Genomic DNA, 23751 nt, shown 5'->3' with positions numbered 1-23751 from the left:
ATAAATAATTCTATACTATTATATGATTGCCAGGGCCAAGGGGGGTTAACAATCCGTAGTTTTTACCCTGCTGTTCATTCCAAGTAAATATCTAACAACTCTCTTTTGTAGTTTGAAGCTTCGCTCAAATTGAGTCGCACCACACGTACCCCAGAAGGGAAGGGCATATCGGAGATGCTACTCAATAAAGGCATAATAGAGGTGGATAAGTTCAATTTTTAGGAAACTGATTTCAGCGCATAATAAGAGGAACTTAATTTTTTTGATAAGGTGGAAATATGTAACTACCATTTCAAGGAATTATCCACAACAAGCCACAAGAATTTTACAGATTCAACGACGTCTATGTTGGTGTTATTTGAAAAAAAAAGGCAGCAATGTATTTTTATACGATAAAACTTCAGTTTTAGAAACGTTGAGACAGAGGAGATAAGATTAGCACCATGATTTAAGGGTGATTAGGTCACTAGATATGGTCCTATGAAGTCCTGTGAGATCAGCAGCAGCTCCAAGAAAAACTAGTGGCGTATGCGAATAGACATATTTTACCACTGCTGTCTAGATAGGCGATGCAGTTTATAAACAGAAGAAACAAAATTGGCTTTGATACACTCCATATAAGATTAGCTTGCAAGAAGAAAAAGGTCAATTTTTATCTTCATTGTAAATACGAATACCACCTTAGTTATGAGTGATGAGGTTTGAAAAAGTAGTCGATCCCCATACCTATATTCGTCAAATTTAGTTCAATCCTTGATATTTTCTCACCAATTCGAGCCTCGATGTCAAAACAAGACATAAATGAAAGCTTAATGTATCAGTTTGAATTCAAACAAAATGATTGAAAAATCGAGTAAACTTAAAAAAGATAAACACTTGAAATTAGGAATTATGCGAAAATCTCTGCTGCAAAAGTCGAGATGCGCAATGGGGAAATATTTTGAACTCTTTCATTAGCAACACGGGAAGAAAACGAGTGCTCCGAACCTTTTTTTGTAAATACTAAGGAAATTGAAATATCAGCAAAATATATCGTTTTATAAATAATTGTGATATGTAAAATTACATTGATGACAATCCTTGATTTTATTCCTCTTCCTAGAAGAGACGTTTCATTTCTTACACCATATCGCTCCATATAGAGATATATAGCCCAGATATCATAGGTTTGGGAACTAGAGCCCTCTGCGGTCAAGCTAACTTATGGACACAACCAGTCATCAGTGAGATTTGTTCATCCAACTACTGTGAAGAATGAATGAATGCTGCTTTCTCGCTTCAATACTCTTTGAATATCCCAAGTGAGTGGTTTTCGCAAAAAAAACGCATTCGTGATGGGAGGATTTTCTTCTAAAGTCCTAAAAGATGTGTTCATATCCTATTTCTTTAGAATAAACTACTAAAAGAATTGATATTTTATTTATTCCTATCAAAAACATAACAATCAATACTGATGTTTAATCAGAATAAGGAAAACGTAGAGTATCTATTTTTATGGCACAAGTGAATAATTTAAGAGCAGCTTCTTTAGCAGTGCTTCCATCAGATTTAACAGTACAATTATTGACAATTTTTTCTATGTTATCTTTATTGACGGCTACATTTTCGAAATAACTCCTGACCTTCTCTGGAACGTAGTCACCCTGTTCGTTTTGCATTTGAAACATCTTATTCGTGCACAATAACCCGCTAGATAATTTCTCAATATTTTCTCTTGTAATATTTATCAGATCATTTTGTTTTACGAATATGTTGCATTGGGTTGAAAACGAAAGATATTTTGCTAAGAATAGAAAGTAATTATCTGCATAAACCTGAAACAAATAGAAATTTTTCAAATGAACCATAATGTGGCGAGTAAAATTGATTACTATATAAATATATTCAACGATGAGAACGAAAAATAGGTTTTTAATGAATGATAATCATCTCTAAGTCAACTAGGGAATTAAGAAGATCGACACCCATCTCAATTAATGCAGTAGACTGAGATTTAGTTCATAATATGGGAAAATACTTGTTACTGAAGATGAATGGTTGCATCTATTTTTATTGTGAAATTCATATTAAGTGGTGGAAACCACATTTTTTATAAATTTTTGTGCGGGTCTTGTGATATGGCCGGTATTAATATGTTATTTACATTGTTGTCAGATCTTTTTTTTTTTTGGAAAAATAACTTTGTTAGTTCAAACGGATCACCCTTTTCGCTGTTCGAAGTCCTAATTATATCATCCATACCTATATGCCATAATTTCGGAATTATTGCTACATTTGCGTTATCTCTGCCGAAGTTAAAATATGTAATACATTTAGGTGGCCACGACTGCTATAATAACAAATTTGACGATTCATTAAATTATTATTGTTGAAATTAATTGAAGTCAGAAAGGTCCGTTTTGAAAACGAACGAATTGATATTTTAACGATATTAGTGATAGTGTAATATCTTTAATAATTTATATCCTAACCGAAATCCAGTGAACTTCGCGCAAGCATCCGAAATGAAAATTTCAGGTGATAATAAATTCCATCCATCCAAAGTAACGTTGGTTCAAGATTTGTTAGATGACGATTATGATAGAAGTGAAGAGTTTGCACACCTAATGATGGAAAAATGTTACAATCAGAACGATCCAAAGTTTTTAAGTAAAGTTATGTTTTACAATGAGGCCAGTTTTTGTATTAATCGAAACGTAAATCGGACGTAAATTGACAACATTTTTGAGTATCTAATGTAATCGCCTTCACTGTATATTTTCTTATATTCGTAATTTTACAACTTCACAATTGTGTATCTACTTCTAACATGACATAAACATTCAAAAATTTGTCTTCAGTTCTGTAAGTCAGAGGTGAACCATCATAAGTACATTTTTTTTCAGTTTTGAGATTTTAACCTTGACTGACTCATTTTTGATGGATCTTTATTGAGGAAAACTATCCCACATGCAAAATAATATATGTCTATATCTCACCTATCATCTTATTTTGCATGTAAGATAATTTTTCTGGACGAAAATCAATCAATATTGAGCCTCTTGAGGAGAAAATCTCTAATGTGGAAAAAATGCATTCTGACTTACAGAGTTGTAAGTTTTCTGTGCCATGATTTGAATAAATATTTTACTGCACCAGTTTCGTTACACTTTTTACTAAATTACTTACAGTAGTCCTTATTACGAGATTTGAATTAGCACATAAATTATTAAAGAATATTCAAAATGAACGAGTTTTTTCAATCGTAGCCACCTAAATGTACAATATCTATTGTAACTTTGGTGGAGATACTGTGAAGTAGCTATAACTCCGAAATTATGGCATTTAGGTATAGAGAATATTTCATAAAAAATAATAGTAATAGTATTTCTTAAGGATTTCTAAAAACTTAAAATATATAGGTTGATCTTTTTGAAATAACAAATTTCATTATTTTTCCGGAAAAAGGAGAGATCTGACAACAATATAAATACCACCTTAATACCGGCCGTATCACAAGATCCTTTTGTACATAAAAATCGTACAAACCGATTCCGAGATAATTGAGACGTTCCATACATAAAACTCACTCTGTATAATCAAAACATGATTAATTCACCTTGTTGACAAATGGATTCTAGAGATATTTGACCGATGTCTTTTGAGAGCGATGAAGAGTTATTGACAGGAAATCATCCTCACGTGAGTTAAGTCTATTCAGAAACGAGTCAATTTTGTGTGTACCTTTAGATTAGAAATAATATGCGTATTTTGTTATCAGACTATTGATTCTAAAAATTGGAGTGGATAGTGGAAAACAATTTTAGGGAGCAGCTGTTTCTATGCAGACCATCGACAATCAAGTTTCTCTTTTATCAACAGATGATGACCATTGATTTATTGAATGCAGAGAAACTAGAATTGCAAAAAAGGTTACATCACAAAACAACTTGAATTGAGAAAAAAATTAGTCTGCTGGAATAGTAGTCGGAGAAATGAATACCTCGGTCTCATTAATGGATATTGAAAACTATTCAAAATTATTAACAGACTTACCTTCGTGACTATTGCGATGAAACATACTAAAATTGCGATCTTCATTTTATTTATGGTCAAAATATAATATAATTGATCTCTCACATGAAAATTTTATTTCCAATTCTCATTAAGTTAATTGCTCAAGATGATTAAACGAATACAAATAATGACTGAATATCTATCCAATTATTTTGAGTTTATCATAGAGCTCAACAAAAACAATCTGTTTTATGTCATTGTCTGTTTTATAAACAAGTTGATAACAAGATGATGTATAGTAGAAACCATCGAAATAAGGATTCTACGAATAAAATACTGAATCACATCAGTTATTATTGCAAATCCTGACACATTCAAATTAGACCAAAACAAATTATAATTTATTAAACTTATAATTGAATAGGTACGATTAGGGGTACTTTGTGGCTTCACCAACAGATTATCAATGGCTAAAACTTATCTAATAATTCATGATAATGTGAACAAAATTAGACCATTGCCCAATCGTATTGAAATTTATTTTAATCTAATAAAATGCAAAATTTTAGTTTTACAGGCAATAACAGGACTTTCTATACATAAAATTACTTAAACCCCAAGTATTTACCTAAGAACTATAAGTAATTCAATTTTACATGACAAGTGATTTATTTGGACTCTAGGAAAACAACATCTCTAAGATTTTTTCCAAGATCTGACTGAAAAATGGGCCCGTGCAAGGGGTATACAAATTTCAAAAGACCCTTTTTGATAGGGATAGATAAATGAACATATGATTGAACAATTCTTACACTTAGATTGTTCCAATCACTGATTTCTCCTTTGCTATCTTTTCCAGTGTTTTCTCTCTTATTCCCTGTGGATACCACAAAAGTTCAGGTTCTACTAAAGGTTTATTCAACCCCTATCAGCTATTTCGTTTCCCTTCCTTCCAATGTGTCCCGGAATCTATTGAAAGGTAACTTTATTGTTCTTAACTGGTTCCATTAGCTTGTTCAGGCATTCCTAAACTAGCTTGAATTTTATAATACTTAATGCTCTAAGAGTTAGTTAGTTAGAGCTCTAGTGGTTGATTGGCTATCGGATAAGATGGTGATTATTTATTTCCATTGAACTAGACACAATTTTTCTATTGGATATATTTCTACTTGAAATATTTGTTTCTACTATAGGGAGAGGTGGAATATATAGAATCACTTCTAGTGTAGCTATTGGGCTTGCTCGCTGTTGTTGTTGGAAGAGCATATGGTATTTTTGACAAAACTTACCAAGTTTAAATAACCTTGCCAAACAATATCACACGTTCCCTTGGCAGTAATTCCGAGGAGGTTATAGTTGAAGCATCTAAACTGTTGTAATTTTTCATAGCTTCTTTGTTCGTAAAGTTCGTGCGGAAAAATAGGTACTCTATTGGGTCACGCATGGCCACTTCATCTTCTTCCGTATCTTCATAACATAGCTGTAACGGGTCACTACCTTACTTCATACCACACTTCAGGAAAGTTGTAGGGTGTAAATAATATTTGGTGCTTCCTTTATAATTTACCCTGGTGTGGTGCAATCCTTATTCACACATATCAATGGGTACTTTTCATTTATAGACATTCTTCTCTTTATTTCTATTATTTTCTGTATAAATATTTCAAAATAAGCTGTCAATAGTCTTTCATATGAAAAAGATTGAAAATCTAAAGCTTAACAATACATCCCACACACAAGCTGACTTTGGTTTTTTATTTTTTCGTTTGTTTAGATCCTTAGTTTACCGATTCAATTGAAATATATGAACAATATTATGTTCAGTTCTTTTTAATGATTATTAGTTATAATGAAAAAGGAACCCCAAGACTAAATAACAACTTTCCAAACACCATAATTTCTCTACTTAACAATAATTGTAACGCCACAAACTTTATCAAATACCTGAAAAATATAGAAAAAATGATAATAAATAAATATATAGAAATTATATCTATATGGATATAATTTTCAAATAACTATCCTCAATAGCCTCAAATAATTATATTTTAGTAGATTCTTGTGAACTCATAACATAATGATAATATTTTTTTCATTAGTAAATAACGAGCTTCGTATTTAAAGGTCGTAATGTCGAAGACTTTGTATATGAACAATACTAATCGAACCCAATTAAAATAAAATCAACTTATCTTTATATTATCTACAAGTCACTGATGTAACTATGAGGAATTACTTGTCTGCTAGAGAATAATAACACTAGTAATAATAAGATGTAATAAATTACAGGAAAACTTATTCTATTTCGTGTATTTCAACGTACCTTGAATAAATTGATGCTTTTTTTTTGTGATATGGCATAGTGAATAAAAAATTTTTAGTATAGCTAAATATATTTTATTTTAATATCTATATATGAATATAATCATAAAAGTTGTCAATATCAAAGCGCCAAGGAATGTATCTATTTAAAAATAAATTAAATAGTTTATGAGCAAAAATTTGCGGGATATGACCTCTTCATAAAGCTACTCTTAGGAACGCGAATGCGATAGTGGAGACGGTGCCCTGACGGTGCCTCCCTGACGCTCCGCTACGTGTTGATTTTTCGGGCGCGAGCCAAATTACCTGACGACGTGAATTTACAATAAATCGAGAGTGTGGATGACTATCATTCCTGTCTCCACCACTCTCCAAGACTCGTGTCGAGATACTATTCACTACTACTACTACAAGAACACTCGCAATTACACTGTCGAACGCTTATTTCGTTAGTGAAGTTATTATGTTCAGATACCAAAAGTACATTGACGTTGATGCAGTATCATCAACGGTTCCAGACATTCCAACTTGGTGGTGATTATACCTATACAGTGATTATTATTTTAATTTAGCTTCAAAGCAGAAAATATAGCAAGTTCGTTATATATATAAGAAAATCGTTCCGTTAAGTGAAGAAAATGGATATATGAGTGTAATAGATCGTCAAGGAAGTTTAGGTAATTTTCAGGTAGGGTAGAGCGTTACCAGCATCGTCTAAAGAGAAATGGAGTCGATCAAACGGTAAAAAATGTTCTTTTGGGAAATATTTATCCGTTTCAGTGGTAGAAAACACAAATTGGCTAAAACTAATTTAAATGGAAGTGATATTTATATCGACATTAACGATATTGCTGGAGTAAAACAAGACTGATATTGATAGTATCCAAGATTCCAGCAGTAGCGTTCCTTCAACCTAAATTATAGGTATTAGTATAATATTCCGTATATAAGAGAAGTAGTTTAAGATGAGAAATATATAGATAAAGAGTCTACGAATAGCGAATTTTTTTTATAAAAGGTTTTCCCACCCCTTCTCTGCCGGATGGTTATTTTCCCAAGGGTACTGACAAAATGTCTGATAAGTATTCTCGCACAATATCACAACATTATTAGTATGTTTAAGTAGGGGCAGATATCACATTGACATGACAAGAACATAGTTATTTGCCTGGTTGATTCATGTAATAAGATAAGGTAATAATATGAAAGGTATCGAATCTTTCTGTTTCAATTAATAGATTTTTTCCTAAAAACTACCGAAACTTGTATTTCTAATCATATCAGAAATGTCATTTTTACAACATATTGTTTCTCTCCTTCCTCCAACCAAGAAGAAAGTAACCATTTTAAATATCCAATAACCACTCATTTTATAGGTTATTGTATTCATTAGAGTACACGTTTGTTTTTGTATATTTTATATAAATTATATAACAAAAGTTGTCTTGTCTCTTTTGCTTTTTCCAGATGAGTACTTAAGAACCCAGCTAATGAATAATTAATGATATTTACAATCATTATTATGAAGTTCAGCAACCTCGTGAATATAGATATTCATATTTCGATTACCATAATATTGAGTATTTGTGTATTCCAGAAAAAATAATTTGGAATGTGCTAATCTATTGAGTATGAATTTCGATACTTTACAACGACAATAATGATGATTTTCAACTGTAAAAGTGGATAAAATGATTTTTATAATCATTTAGACCCATATTATAACGAAATAACTGGCACCAACATTATAATAGAGAGTGTTAAAATCAGCGAAAAAAGTGAGTTATGTTTTTCCAATTTCAACTTTTGAATGAGAAATCATATGTGAATAAAAAATGGAATATACTCTTTGTAAGCAAAGAAAAACAAAACATCTATAAAAACTTTATATATTCCAAGCGATTATAAACTACTTAGAATATAATGAGAAATAAAAACGAAATGTAAACTGTTTTTTAGATTAAATGATATGAGGTTTATTTATTCAAGAACTTAACAATGTGAATAACTGTTCAATATTCTCTACTCGTGTTATGAATATTTGAACATAAATAAACTTAGGAATGAAGATCTTCATAACTGGAAAGAACACATTGAAAATTAGCAACGGCACTTTCTATAGCTGTAGTATTCGGTTCCCTAGTTCCGCATTTCTCCATTATGATTTCAATAACCTTTGGATCATCAATACCAGTTTTCAAATCTTCTCTCATGTTCTCGACATTGATATCTCCATTTTCATCCAGGCTCCCTATTTTCGTAAGTCGACAAAGGATATGAGGCCCTTCTTCATCCGCAGTTGTTAGATCTTCTGTTTCTAACCACTCTTCTGATGCTTTAGTTGCAGGATTCGACTGACATTCCTCGATTATTTTGTCCATATTCTCCTCATAAGAATCGGAAAAGTTGATCTATAATTATTAAAATGGATCAATTAGTATGCTTATGTTTCTATATCTTCTTGATTTTAGGTCTCTTTTGTTCAAAATTAGTTTTTCCAATAATTTTTTAAACAGTAGAGACCTAAAGTCAAGAAGATTCATACCAGATATATACCAGACCTTTATTATGAAGGAAATTTAGATATTACTTCCCCTTTGATTTGTTTCACCTACCATTTCTATTATTTGTTAATAATTTCAGCCCTATATCTCATATACAAATGAGGGGTCATCAAATTATAAGTGAAAAAAGTGTAGGTTTAGATTAACCATGTAAGAATTTAGTATTACTACCATTATTCGAGTAAGTATTATAATAAATTTATGAACAGCTCATTAGGCCTTACATGCACAAGCCTTGGAGTCGCTTTACTGGTTTCCTCCATCTATTTCTGTTCTCTCTTCTATACATGCTTCTATCCATTTTTTCCGTGAAGGCGCTCTTTTCCTTTTCGCTCCTCCTCTCCTTAACAAGGATCTTTTGACCCAAATGTCTTCGTCAATTCTGGCATATGTCCAATCCAAACAGTAATGAGTATTATAATGTGAATTATATTTTATAACAGATTAGAAATTCCTCCATTTCCTTATTTCCGTATTCTGTTTAAGTCTCCTCACTATACCATTAAAAATATATTTCGAGTACATCTTTTGCTTTGTACATAGTCAAAATTGTCATTCTTGTAGAATTAGTTCCAAGCAAGGGTTCCTGATCCTGATTTTAAGCTCTTTCATAGTAGTAAGTCATTTACTATCAAATCTAATTCCATAGACGTTTCGACGCAAATATTGATGTAGACGAACATAGCAAAGCTAGCAAGTTGAACAGTTTTTCTCTTGGCTCTTGTAACTTATATCAAAGTCAGATAATCTTCGAATCATTTCGAGCAATTTTGCCATACAATGAGCATGAGAGTAACATTTCATTTGAGTGTATTACTGTACTTATTTATACAATTAAACTTTGTTCGATGTTCAAATTTCAAGTATGTGCTTCCCATCCATAAATTATCCCGTGGGTTATGGGGTAGGAAATAAAATTGAAGAAAATAAAAATAAATGATGTATCTGGAGCACTTGCCAGCCAGAAAAGATCACGATCTGTCTTTCAAATAGAGCAATCTACAAGTTATTAGAAGCAGTAATCTTAGAACTCATGGCCCGGAATAATTACCTATTGTATTAGATTAGCAATTTCCCGTGACGTTGTTGGGGCAGTTTTGTATAATCCCAAGAGACAATAATAAGAAATTACTAATAAGATTGATTAATGAGTTTATAAATAATTAAATCTCTCATTTCGGCCTCAAACGTCTATTTTGTATCCCTATTAATGAAGATTATCAAAATTTATATAGATTTCTAACCCTAATTTCTATCCTTTGACGTTTAATCTATAAAAATTATCCTTGATTGTGCAATTTAGCCTTTTCATGAGGAGTTTCACAAATTTGATATTCCTTTCTGAAGTTTTAGTTTTAAATTTATTGGAGTGAAAGAACTGCGTACCTTATGAGAGATAGGGAGATTTATGAATAAACTATATTCCCTTTTTCCTCATTTAACGATTGAGTTTTCAAAAACGTTGAAATTGGAAGATTCTAGCTTTCAAATTGAAAAACAAACATTTCCATCCCTAAGTAACTACCTGAAGACTTTGAAATCCTTTCGTAGTCGAAAGTTACCTTTCCAAATTTCATATGTGTAGTTTGAGTAGTTTTGGTTGAGCTATGAAACATCAGTCAGTCAGTTTGAATGTAATTTTGGTTTCAAGATAATACAGTGCAATTGAGGTAGAATGATGAATTTGAATGACGTGAGAGAAATATGGACAAAATTGGTAAAAAATTTTCACAGATTATTCGGACCTATAATATATGAGCTAGAATAAAATATATCATCAAAATGTAAGAGAAATGTATAATTACCTTGCAAAGAACAGCTGCAAATAAAAAACTTACACAAAAACAAAGCAAAACAGGCTTCATCGTTGGTGATATAATTCTTGAAAAATTTCATTACTTTTATACTATCCGATTATATAAGTGGAATTAACAATAATTGAAATATTAATTTATATACTTAACTTATTGTTACACACAATTAAACAGTAATTATCTGAAAATTATAGTGATTATAGTGACTATATTTCGTACACCTTGTTAGTAACAATAAAATATTAATTAAAATGTTTCATTTCTCATGAAGAGAAATATCTGATTATGCAATAAATTTTTACAGTTATTAAAATAAATCACCATTGGAAATATTCATTTTTCCAGCTGTGGCAGTGGATCAAAAATTAATAGAGCTTGATTAATTTTTATATTAGGCATTCCTTCAACCAAAGATTGAAGAGCTATTATACAAGTTTAAATGCTCATTTTTTCCCTTCACCATGTTTTAAATAGATAGATGTCTTTTTCGTATCAAATGATGGAAACAAACTAGGTGGAATAATCAGTGATTAGAGGGGTTTCTAATAAGTAATGTCGGTTTTCATATATGAACATTCCTACGCCTCAATTTAAATATATGCAAGGTATGGATTAGTCACAAATTTTATGAAAAGCACAATTGTTTTACTATCTTTCAATAGTTTCCTTTTTAATTATTGACGATGCAGTACGTTTATATAATAAATAGAATGAAGTGCGTTGAATATTGTAAAGACGTTATTCGAAACGAAAGTATAAAGTAGCCGTGGCAAGGTAAATATGTGAATTTGGAGAAAAATCCATAGTTAATAAGCAAACGGCACAGCGTTGGTTTAATTAGTTCAATAGTGGAGATTTGAAGATCGTTAACGCTCAGGTTGGGTATGGAGATTACAAGGAAAGCAGTAGAAAACCAATCTAGTATCAGCACTTACAGATTGTCGAATTTCTTTGAACCCACTGAAGTAACCATACATCGCCGTTTGAAGTCATAAGGTATGCTGAAATTCAAGCAAAACGTCGAGTAGAAATATGTAAACACTACTGAAAGATGATCGTTTCATTAGACGCAGTGTTAATTGGGATAAACAATGGATTTATATAAACAATCCAAACATGTAAAATCAGTGGCTGAACAGAGGAGGATCACTAGAACCCGACGCAAAAAGAGGTCGATTTGAGGTAAAAATCTATCCTTTGTAGAGATAGATACAAAGGTTAGGTATCTATCCTTTGTAGGTTTTTTGTACTTCGATATATTTTAGAGCTATTGATGCCAAAGTTTTATAAGAAGAATGTCCAGGTTTAGTGGAGGAAGAGCAGGCTCTCTCAGTGGAAATGCTAAACCGCATACTACGGAAAGTGCGTGGAATAAGATCGAAGATTTTGATTGAATCCAAAGAAAATATTGAGATTGCAGTGTGACTATTTGTTCCAACTTGAATACTCGGGTGAACAAGAGTTTTCATATCCGGGTACCAGGGTAATATTTGGAAACAATCCATTTTCGACGACCAAAAAAATTGGTTAGAAAAAAAGTTTCACAGAAGGATTAAATATTGAGGTTATGTTGTAAGATATATCTATTTTGGCGATAAAATTATGTTTTTCTTTGTTTTATCACATGTACAAGTGTTAACAGGCTGAGTGAATTGGTAAATAGGAGTTAAGACTACATATTGATTGATCATTTTTCCTACTTCGTAAAACATATACAATATGTTTGTTAGTAGTCTAACTTCACATTCTTCTTGATATTATGATGGATACACAAACGTCGAAAGTATGGAGATAAAACGAATCAGACAATAAAGCACAAGCACAATGAAAAATACACAAGCTAAAAGTTTCAAACTTAATAGTGTCAGATCCCAAAAATAGTACCACAACACAGACATATTCATATTTCATTGTTCAGCAGACAACCGAAGACGTAATTCCCTTTAAACCAAAGTTTTTCCTTGATACGACAGCATGAAAGTCTTAAATTGTTAAACATTGATTGATATCTTTCATTGTTTCAATTTTTTTCAATACGAAAAATGAGTATATTTTTATTTGAAGAGGTTAGAAGTATATTTGGGTCATTAAGAAATATTGAAACAATCGAAAACTCTAATCTAATTTTAAAGAATGGTTTTACCAAGTTTTCAAAGAACTTGCTAAACGTTGTGCTGAAACCATGGAATACTTTTAATGTTGATGCTTTGTTTTTGTATGATTACCCAATATACATAATGAACATTGGAAACCAACATTCATGAAATAAAATGTACACTTCAAATCATGCAGCCTTTTTTGCTAAATTCAGGACAAAACCAAATTGTGAGATAAAATATAGGAAGTTCCATTTGAGAAATCATATGATCGACTTTTTTTGTTTTACCACTTGTTGGACATTCTATATGACTTCAAACAATTCAAGATGGTAGCCGTAATTGATGTTCATAGAGCTACAAGAAATAAAAATTTATTTTTTTTACCCATATAAATATAATTAACTCGCCCTGTACAATCGAAGAACTCCAATTCAATCACTGATGAACACACTGAGGGGCTATGTTTTTTTTTGTATATCTGCCATATTTCACACCGAAATTATGTTTGGATCATATCATATTCGAAAAACAATGGATCAAAACAAACTTCGAAGTGATTCATTTCTTGTTCAAAATTAACAATCTGGAAAGCCTTGATCGTATTGTGGATTGTATAAACATTTATTATCATTAATAACCCCATTTGAAGTCCGTTCAACAGTTGTGACTGACTCGTTTATATTACTTCATTGACCCCATAAAACATTGTCATCATGGTAACGTCCGAGGTTGTATATATGGGAGACATAAACTTAAATCTTATGTGTTATAAATACCCTCAATTTTATGAAGTTCTTTTTATTATCTATTTTCAGCATTGAGGGATAAGATATTATTGAGTGTAATAATTCGAATAGAATTATTAAGGTACTATAATCATCATAGAAGAAGAAAAAGAAAAGTTTTCTATAACCATAGTTACTTGATAAGATAAGACGAGTTAAGAAATTCATAATTTATTATGCAATGTAATGTATATAAGTCATTGCCTACGCTTACGACTAGGACTATAACAAAAAATATTTTTGTCGCCTCAAGTGAATATGGATACGGTGATTCATTACTGCGGAAATGGAAAGATGAGAAAAACAAATCGTTCTGGTGTTATTTTGACAAACGACCAGGCATCACTGGAAGCAATCGATTCTGTAGGGATTAAATCTGAGCTGTTGTAAGTTTGCATGTGTCACTAGGTGACAAAAAAGAAGACGAAATAGCCAAGCAAGATTTAATGTTAGGAAATCTTCTGTGGGCTTGCAAAAACAATAACTATGGAACCGCTAAAAAAAGAGTAGAGAGAAAGTTTAGGCTATGGTAGAAGATATTACAAGGTGATGAGTGTTTGCGGGACTATGGTTAGGAAAGCTACTGAAAAATAGATGATTCATTATCTAAGCTAATTTTTTATACAGAGAATGGAGCTAGAGAAGATTCTAAATTATGGAAATCACAATAAATCTGAAGTGGAATGGATCACAAACAGCTTTATTAAAATCAAACTCCATATTTCCAAATTCCCTAGTTTTATCCATTATACTTGCAGCTCCAAGGACAATCCTACCTAATCATCAGAGTCACTCTTAAATGGATGGCAAAAGAAAACAGCAAATAATAATAAAATTCTCACCGCACATAACAAGCAAATTACAACCTTTGGACGTCAGTGTCTGTAAGCAATTCAATTTACAATGCTGCAGTAGATCATTGGTTAATGCATCACCCAGGAAAATCTCTGTCTATGTATGAAGTGGCTGCTTGTGTCGGCGATGCTTTTAAAATATCTATGTTACCAGGGACTATCACATCGGCCTTCATAATTTGAAAAATTTTTCTTTCTGATAGGTTAATATTTACGGAAGTAGATTTTCTACCAATTTCCGTCGCTGATCGAGCTATTTCTAATGTGGAAGTAATTAACTCAAGTTCACCGCGTGACCAAGTAAACTTGGAAAATGTGTCTGGATCTATTCAGACTTTCGTAGCTTGCCTGAAATTAAGGCATGGAATAAAAATGAAAACAAAAGAAACAAAAACGGCATGATACCAACGGACACAACAGATAAAAGCGAATTAGAAGAAAGGCATAGTAATAAAAATGGCAGCAATGATAAAGACAAAGAGTGATAATCGGATGGTTTTTCAGACTATAAAATTGAAATAAAAAGAGACCCAATAAATTTTGAGAACAGAATAAAGAGGCGGGAGATCATATTCTCATAAAATTGAAGAAAGAACCACAAAAATATAAAATTATTTACTATGACAGTTACTCTACTTTATCCATCATAAACTTTTTAAAATTAATCCAAAGCCCCAAACAGAGTTGAGGATACTGTTACCTAACATACGAGGATATATTGGAAAATTCTTAGTCTACTATATAACCAAACAAAATTTCAATTCAAAATATTTCATTACGCAATATATTCTATTCTATTCTAAGGAAATAAAAATGTCGACAAACACGACGCCACGGTATACAGCAATGTACTTTTAATGAATAGTGCAAGGATGATTCCAAAAAGAAAGACAAAATGTTAAACGGTAGCCACTAATATACGTTATGTGGTCCAGCGAATCACAAGTGAAAACTAATTTTTTTCATATTTTTCTGAGACTGTGTAACCGATTGCAAGCATACAATTTTGACCACCAGAGTAAAGTTAAACTTGATTTGAATGGAATTCTTAATATATATTTTCGATTCTCTATTTAAAGGGACTCTCATTAGAGCGCACAATACCAGCGATTTCCGGGTGTATTGAACTGTTGTAACGAATCGATCGGAAATATTTTATTGAGACTTGGAAATTCCAAGTAACAAATTGTTTTGACAGGGATGAATGCAGCGATCATTTAGTTTAACAATGAAGCTGTAGCTCGGAGCCAAGTTTTACCATCTAAGTTTCGCTATTTCCATTAGAAGTTCGATCTCTTAGACGCGATGGAATGTCTTATACAAAGATGAAGTAAGAAAATGAGGATGGACAGGCATACTGGATACTTTTGGGGTCAAGTTAAGCTACGGTAGTTCAAGTTTCTATTTCTTTCTGTTACAGTGAGATTCGATTAATCGAAATTTAATCGATTTCCTGTTGACTACAAAACAAAACATTACTTCTATAAACCTTTTTCATGTCTGAATGCAGAAATTTTGTCAATTTTTTTCAAATATTCTTGGTTCGTTAGTAAAATTCCTTCATATGAGTCCAATAAACGGATCAGTGATGTATCCAAATCTTCCTCTTAAAGTTCGGGATATTGGCTATGTAAACTCTGTTAACAGTATCGCTGAGTTGTCGGATCAAAATCTTAGATACTCTACTTTGAGTCCAAATAACTAATCTTGCAACATCTTCTAGTAAAGGACGTTTTAGATCTCAATATAAATAACGTTGTCAAGATAAGTATTTATTGCATTCAGGACTTCTTTTTTTCATCCTCTCTAGCTTCTTTGTATTAATTTGTGACATATTGAAGAGAGACATAAGCCCACGATCCGACTCCATCTAGTTCCAGACAACCGATATTTAAGAGAATATATGATATGGAATAATTTGAGAAATATTAAAAAGTTGTATTATCTAGCAAATTTTTCTTTAGATAGATTTTGTATTTCTACCAACAGCTTGCTGGAACAATAAGAGACTTTAGTTTTTATGAGAATATGAAAACAAATAGACATGATGAAATATAACAGGGAAACCTGATAGAGTGGGGTTTTTACCACAGCAGCAACATCATTTCCTCTCCACTGAGTTTATTCAATAATGATACTAAATTCCATGGTACCAACAATAGTTTTTCATATCCTGCCACTATTAATAATGAAACTTGGTATGGCAATATTTTTGTTTGTTGTTCTGAAAACGGCGATTTCTTCAATCATCTATCAGTGATTATTTTATCATTTTTTCAATATAACCTTTTAGCATCAACTAAACTAATAAATCAACGAACATGTTGGTATTAAATAAAACTACTGACACGTTATAGATATGAATAGAAAAACATTAATCACGTCAGAAAGACCCCGGAATTAATTATAAAAATTTGATACAAAAAAAAGGAAAGTTGATGTAGCCAATTACAACAGCCATTCATCATACGTTATCGCAGAAAGTCTCCACAGATTGCTCATTCACGTGCCTGAAAATTTATATCGTGTTTGAGGAAACATATGATGGCATTATCTAGTTGAAATTTGCAGTTTTTAGGTCCGCTGTATGAAAAACTTCTCAAAAATAATAATATTAACATAAAATTCACGTAAAGTGGGTTATAAATTTCGCTGTAATTGTGATCGTTTAACTAATGTTTCTAAATTAGTTATGCAGACTGTGTTTTTATCTAGAATATTTTTTAATAAAGTCCAATCGTTGAAAAAATGTATACAGAGGTTGTCCAGGATAAAATGTAAACTACTTTGATTTGCAGAGAAATTTGGGTCAAATTATAGAAGTGGGGGAACATTAGAATCAAAGATATCTATTGAAATAAAAAATTTTATGAAACTTAATCAAAAAAGCTTAAGGACGCTGCAAACTCAGTTAACCAAGTTAACTAAGTTATCCGAAAGCAATGCAGGTTGACTAACAGAGAATTTCTTTGGAATTTTTTTTACGGTTTTCCCTATTTCTTTACATAGTATTATGATAAGTGGAAGACTTGGGTTAAGAAAGTTAGAAGATAAAAGAATAGTCAAAGGAATGGGTGCATCTGCATGCTTTCAATCAATGTAGAGATTGATGAAGAGGAAAACAACGGCTACGGTATTTCGTAACCAAAATTGCTGACTTTATTGTTGAATTCATGAAATAGGGAACAAAAATAACAAAGGAGATCTACTGTGGGATCAGACGTCGTCTTCATAAAGCAATATGAAACAAACAAATAGATATATATTATGTGATTTTGATTCATGAACCACGATATTCCCAATAAGACAAAAAAACTCCTCCAAGGATTCACGTACAGTCCTGATCGATCTAGCAAGTACAGACTATCATCTTGTAGAAATGAAGGCGAGCTTAGGTAGACAATGCTTCGTTACCGAAATGCTGTTAGAACTTATTTGGACTTTTTCCTACAGATTTTAGTTCAAAGGCTCAACATACGTTCCTCATACGTTTCTTTGCATTCGCCTACTTTATTCAATTATATCTAATATTTCATATTGAGTCTTGATTTCATATCTACTACTTTTTCCGACGATAGTTCTTAGATTTTCCCTTACTGCTACTTTTTTCATGTTTTTTTTTTCTATCGTTTTGGGCTCATTTTTCATGTATTTTGATTATATTATAGTATAATTTGTGAATTCTCATCAAGCAGTCTTTACAAATGTGGTTCATTTAAATTTTTAGCCTCGTACATAATTATATGGCTGCAGGTTGATTCAGATTTCGAGTCAAGTAATATGACAGGTTTATACCTATAAATTTTACCATCGAACTTAATATTCTATTTTAAAGATGAATAAAAAAGTTTTTAATACTTAACTCTCCATTGCAACGTTAATTTTTATCCTAATTGGCAGGAACTAGCTTGTATTAGTTTAAAAAGTTTGATAATTAGTTCGTTACCTCTGCGGTGGAGTAGGTAGTAATTTATAGGAAGACTCACGAATTAGTAGCTAGTTGTAATTCAAAATCCACGCTAAACTTACTTGAACTTTATTGATTGAACAGAACGAAAAGATTAATTCTAAATGTAGCCGTTGCGTAAACTCCATAATTTCTCATTGAAATTTTTTAGATTAATAGGAAACTTCGCGTTATAAAATAATTGACAATTTTTTGCATCTAAACCCAAAAAAAGGTTTTACCATAGTCTCAAAGGGATTTCTGAACGTTCGGTTAAAACCAAAGAAACGACCTCGAATATTTGGGCTTTTTTTAAATGATCATTTAATAAACAACATTAGAGATCATTTACTTTCAAATATACAGATAAGTTTCTCCAAAAATCAGTACACACTTTGTTTGTTTGTAGATGTAACAGGGACATATGATGTAGTGGATCTAAATATTTTAACAAATGAAATGGAATTAATAAAACGGTTTTTGCCAATATTATACATCTTTTTCATAACTGAAAAATATTTTCACATGATCAAATAAATGTATTACATATACAGCATATAACGGCTTACCTCAGGGTTCTATTCTGAGCCCTACCTTATTCAACATTTACTGAGCAGATCTGAACAAGTTAGAAGACCTGAGAGTATGTATGCAGCTACTAATAAAAACTAAGAAAAAAAACTTCTTTTTTGACAAATAATGTGATGACCACAACTCCTAATCAAAATAATGGAGCTAGAAGAAAAATTCCATATATCATTACTAAAGAAGCTGATTGAAGTCACTTAGGTCATGTTATTATTTTCATTTGTTTTGGTTTCGAGATATGTAACAGTACAATTTATTCAGAAACTGATAAATTTCAATGGAGAAAACATAACAATATTGTGAAAGCTAACAAGGTACCTCAAATTTACATTTACCAGAAACACGAGCACAAAGTGTGTTCTCATCAGGTTCGGTGTGGGATACTACCTTAACATCATACTGGAGTAATGTGCAGTTCTTCCAGATTGAATTATTGTGTCCTTGGTTCTACTTTCAAATACCGTTTTTATTGATCGACAAAGATTCTGTCACTTCAAGTTCGTAGAAAAAGCGTTGTTTGAAAATTGAGAAAAGCTTCGCTATTATATCCGAGAACAGACAGAATTAATATCGTCGATTTTCTGAATACGATAGGATTTTATAATGATAATGATAATATTTGACAGAACAATTGATTAGCATTGACATCATCAGCCAATTTTATCAATTATATCATCCCAAAATCTTCGAAATTAATCGATCATTTCACAAATAACGAGATGTACTCTAAGAAAAATCAAATCAAAAATCAATTGGGTCGATTTAAGTGTGAAAAATTAAAATACTTTTATCAATGTAACTGTTTTTGCTTGCCGTACTGGTGAGTTACTAATTTCTTCGTTTTTAGAGTGTTCATAGGAGTTAAATATCCAATTACTCCACTTATTTCTAGATTCGAAACTATTCCGAAGCAATTCATTGTACAGAAGAGTTCAACTTTCTTGAGAAATTTCAAAATGTTACTAACGCAACACACATTGCTGGTACAACCAAAAAAAACCGATGTGATTAAACCACGTCGTCAAGCGTATACTCGTAATTACCCATTGATATGCCGTAACTAAGAACAATTCGTAATTTCTATTGTTTGATGTTGTCATGAATTATATTCTGCGTAGTCAAGATTTTTCACTAATGTCGTGTTATGCTGATATTTCACTAGTACTTATGTCGGAATTTTCGGTAACGGGTAGTATTTGTGGTAACAGTTCTTCATATTTTTTATATTACATTGATTGAAATACTTATATAGAATTTTATCACTTAGGAGTTCATGAAGAAACCCTTATTATATAATTTAGTTCGCGGTCTTCATTCATACCCAAATTTTCGTACTATTTTTGTATAAAAATTACTCTTGGATCATTTTTTCATGGTAAAATCGGCTTATATTGACTTTATTCAGTTCAATTAATTCAGTTTTCCATTGGCAGATACATTCATATAGTATGTTACATACCATTTGTACTTAATGTTCTATTTCTATGTCATTTGCAAAGGTGCCCAGCGAAAGTTCTTATTCTGATACATCGCACGTATATAGCAGTCAGAAAATTTTTATTCAATCATTTGATCTGGAATGGTACGTGTGCGATACATTCATGGTAGCAAGAGAAGTAAAGTTACCATGAGATGTACTTCGGGACACAACAGAGTGTAGGGAAATGAAATTGCGGAATAACTTGCTAAAATAGGGGCAGAAGAATCCTTCATAGGACCTGAACCCTTCTGTGCTATCAGCTATAGAACAATGGAAAAAGAATTGGAAAAAGAGTATATAGAGTGAAACTAATTACTGGGACAATCTAAAGAGGATCAGAGAGATAAAGACTCTCAAGAAAACTATAACCAGACCTGCTGAATGTATCAACCTCAGTAAGAACAATATACGAATACTAATAGGAGTCCTGTCGGGACCTATTGCCTCAGTTAACACCTAAAGATGCTAAACTTAGCAGATAATGCATCTTGTATACTCTATTGTGCCGACGTGGGTGAGTTGAACACTAGAAAATAATATATTGCAAGAACTTCATATATGACCTTTTCTACACACTTATTCATCATAGACTTTCGAGACATTCGAGAACGCAGATTATTAAATTCAAAGGAGTAAATAGAAATAAGAAATTTTAAGTGAAGTTTTCAGTTACTTCCAATAACTCCCTGACTATTTAAATGCATTGACTATGTTCATATATCCTTGTCAAACAACAGGAATGAATAATGTGTTACGTCCAATAGAGCATGAGTTTGGTATCAAGTCATGCTCAAAGACAATCATAGTTCGGGTGATGTTACACCTACCATATGATAAATTAATTATGAAATTAGAATAATTGATTATAGAATTCTATCAACTATCAAATATACCGCACATTTCATTAGATATATGAAATATTTTTATTATAATATGTATTGAATAACTACAACCAATTTAAATCCTTCACAAATAGCTGGATGATATGCGTTCCTATTATTAGTTGAATGAGCCAAAGAAACAAGTTCCTGTTATATCTAAAATCCTACCAATAGTATACAAATGAGAGGAAAGAAAATTTTCAACATAATGCATAAGCATACTTGAATGTAAAAAACCAAATAACAGTTAAATTCCAAAATGTAGTTGATATTTTTTTAAACGCATTATTTATAAAAAAATGCGCTATTACTAGCGTTTTGTCCGTCCACTGTGAAATCTACTCACAGGAAGTATGTAGCGAACTCAGGCTGAGAAGAAAATTAGTTAAATCAACCAAAATTGAAACTTCTAACTATGAATTATCTTTATCAGTTCTTGAACCAATTATAATGAGAATTATGGGCCTCGATTGTTTGGTGTCTTTGCAAACCCACAATTTCGCATGAATCTGATGATAGAAGATGCGAGTTAAGGTATTGTTACTAATAATTGAAACGTCCTTTAATCTTTCCTTCTTATTGAAAGTATCTTTACCCTTTATTTTTATAAAATGAAATAAACTGAGCCTAACAATTATTTTGACTTATAACTAGTTGTCACCAAAGCCGTGAAGTCCATTATTACTGGAGATGTGAAACAATTTCTTTTTCTAATCGATGTAATTTATGTCTTATTCCAAACCCTTCGGATAAATTGTTACAATGCATTACTAATTGTACAACTAAGCAATCAATTTTGTTTCTAGCTTTTAGAAGCCATTTGATTGATTTCTTAAACGCAGGTTGCAACCCAAAATCTGAATTTTCAGAAAAAAAACTTTCTTAGAAGTTTTGAAGCCAAAATTTCAGACAACAGAGGATTGTCGTCAGACATATTCCGAGGAGATCAGTATTTATCTCGCACGTGATACGAAAATCACATCAAAAATCATTGAGTGTTTCAACAAGATCTGGTGTATCTGATTTCGATATACCCTAAGAAAAGTGGAGATCTAAGAATCAAAAAAATAGATATAAATATACTATCGTATCGTATACCTACACAATATCTAGGACAGAAATTTGTTAGAATCTTCAACGTTAGGCAACTAGAATGTCTTCAGCTTCCATGAGATCCCCTACTGCACTACAAATTCGGATATCTTAGAACTCACTATCAATAATGATACATCAGTTTAAAATAAAGAATAACCATAACTAATAATACCTTTTCTCTAAACTTTTTATACAAGCTAAAAAGTCGTAACACTCTTGGCTCTAGAGACTATAGCGCAGTTTTTACCGTTAGCAATCAGTAAATATTTGTATATATATTGTTGTGTTATTTGCTTGTGTAAGGTTAATCAACAAAAGAGCATAGAAAAAAGCTTATGGTTGGATAATTATTTGTTTTAACGGCTTGAAATGATTGGATTCTTCATGATATCATCGTAAGAACTTAATGAATTCTATGAGAGCACTAGAAGGTAAATTATAAAATGGTTCTTAATATTTATATTCTACTCCAGATGACAGACCTTATTTTCCCTACAAATGCATCGTCGTTACAGAGAATAATCTAGTTTCTAATCAGTTCAACTTAATATAGTAGAACCAAAGGAGAAATCAAAATATTGAGATTTTCGTTTGACCAAATATCCATTCAAGTGTTAAATTCCCATGAAATTTAATCTAATTTGTTCGGCCACGAACATTGAACGTACATGGATATTAGTTTTCGAGATCTTGTTCGTAAGCTCGATGAACCAAAACGTTATGTAACGTGATTACTTGTTTTCTTAGTAATTCCAAATCTGGTTAATAATTGGAACCAACGTCAGAAATTGATGAGTTTATACTTCCAACGATTCATTGTTCGAGAAACTAGTTCATATTGTATAAAAAGTTCATGTTTATTTTCGAAAGTTAAATTGTTTGTTAGTACGTGTCATGGAATGAATATTTTAGATACAGAATGAACTATCAAGTAATATTCATTAACATTAATGACTATAGAATTATGGTGAATAAATTCAACGCATTTAGAGTTTTTCCGGTCAAAGAAGAATAATTCATGACAATTTTTTGAGGAGGAGAAGAAATGTTTATATCTTCGCTTCTACTGCTAATCTCAAATGTTCTGCTTGGATTTTATTAGCAGCATCTGTTGATCAGTACAAGTAACAGTAATTGATATTGTAAGACACATTTTCTTATGTAAAAATCATTTCGTACAAATACGTATCACATTATCTATTATCTGACAATATATTTATCGTCTAGAACTAGCGACAGAAAAAACTAAGGGGTTGTCCTGTTGACACACAGAAGGAAACCTGCAAATATGCTTCAATGTATTAGGCACGATTATTATGGCTACAAA

General features: G+C 31.5%; 3 protein-coding genes across 4 annotated transcripts in view; all 3 read right to left on the bottom strand.

Moving 5' to 3' along the window:
* LOC130442407 (neuroligin-4, Y-linked) overlaps positions 1 to 23751 on the bottom strand; it is a 610660-nt gene that overhangs the window by 227922 nt on the left and 358987 nt on the right. The gene's annotated exons all lie outside the window — the stretch shown is intronic.
* Positions 1404 to 4399, bottom strand: LOC130442412 (uncharacterized). Its single transcript, XM_056776504.1, has 2 exons — positions 4036 to 4399; positions 1404 to 1814 (listed from the first exon to the last, which is right to left on the bottom strand). The coding sequence occupies exons 1-2, from the start codon at positions 4078 to 4080 to the stop codon at positions 1458 to 1460; spliced, it is 402 nt and encodes a 133-aa protein (XP_056632482.1). The 5' UTR covers positions 4081 to 4399; the 3' UTR covers positions 1404 to 1457.
* LOC130442410 (uncharacterized) lies at positions 6371 to 10795 on the bottom strand. The gene is made up of 2 exons (XM_056776502.1): positions 10688 to 10795; positions 6371 to 8729 (listed from the first exon to the last, which is right to left on the bottom strand). The coding sequence occupies exons 1-2, from the start codon at positions 10745 to 10747 to the stop codon at positions 8376 to 8378; spliced, it is 414 nt and encodes a 137-aa protein (XP_056632480.1). The 5' UTR covers positions 10748 to 10795; the 3' UTR covers positions 6371 to 8375.

This window comes from Diorhabda sublineata, chromosome 4 (assembly GCF_026230105.1).
Source record: "Diorhabda sublineata isolate icDioSubl1.1 chromosome 4, icDioSubl1.1, whole genome shotgun sequence".
Classification (NCBI taxonomy): Eukaryota; Metazoa; Arthropoda; class Insecta; order Coleoptera; family Chrysomelidae; genus Diorhabda; species Diorhabda sublineata.
Note: the sequence above shows the minus strand (reverse complement) of the source record. Positions and strands in the feature narration are given on the sequence as shown.

Excerpts from the sequence above, each read along its gene's own strand:
- LOC130442410 (XM_056776502.1), bottom strand. The coding sequence starts at position 10,747 with ATGAAGCCTGTTTTGCTTTGTTTTTGTGTAAGTTTTTTATTTGCAGCT. Across the intron at positions 8,730-10,687 it reads TTGCAGCTGTTCTTTGCAAG|ATCAACTTTTCCGATTCTTA; the intron begins GTAATTATACAT and ends TAATAATTATAG.
- LOC130442412 (XM_056776504.1), bottom strand. The coding sequence starts at position 4,080 with ATGAAGATCGCAATTTTAGTATGTTTCATCGCAATAGTCACGAAG. Across the intron at positions 1,815-4,035 it reads TCATCGCAATAGTCACGAAG|GTTTATGCAGATAATTACTT; the intron begins GTAAGTCTGTTA and ends TATTTGTTTCAG.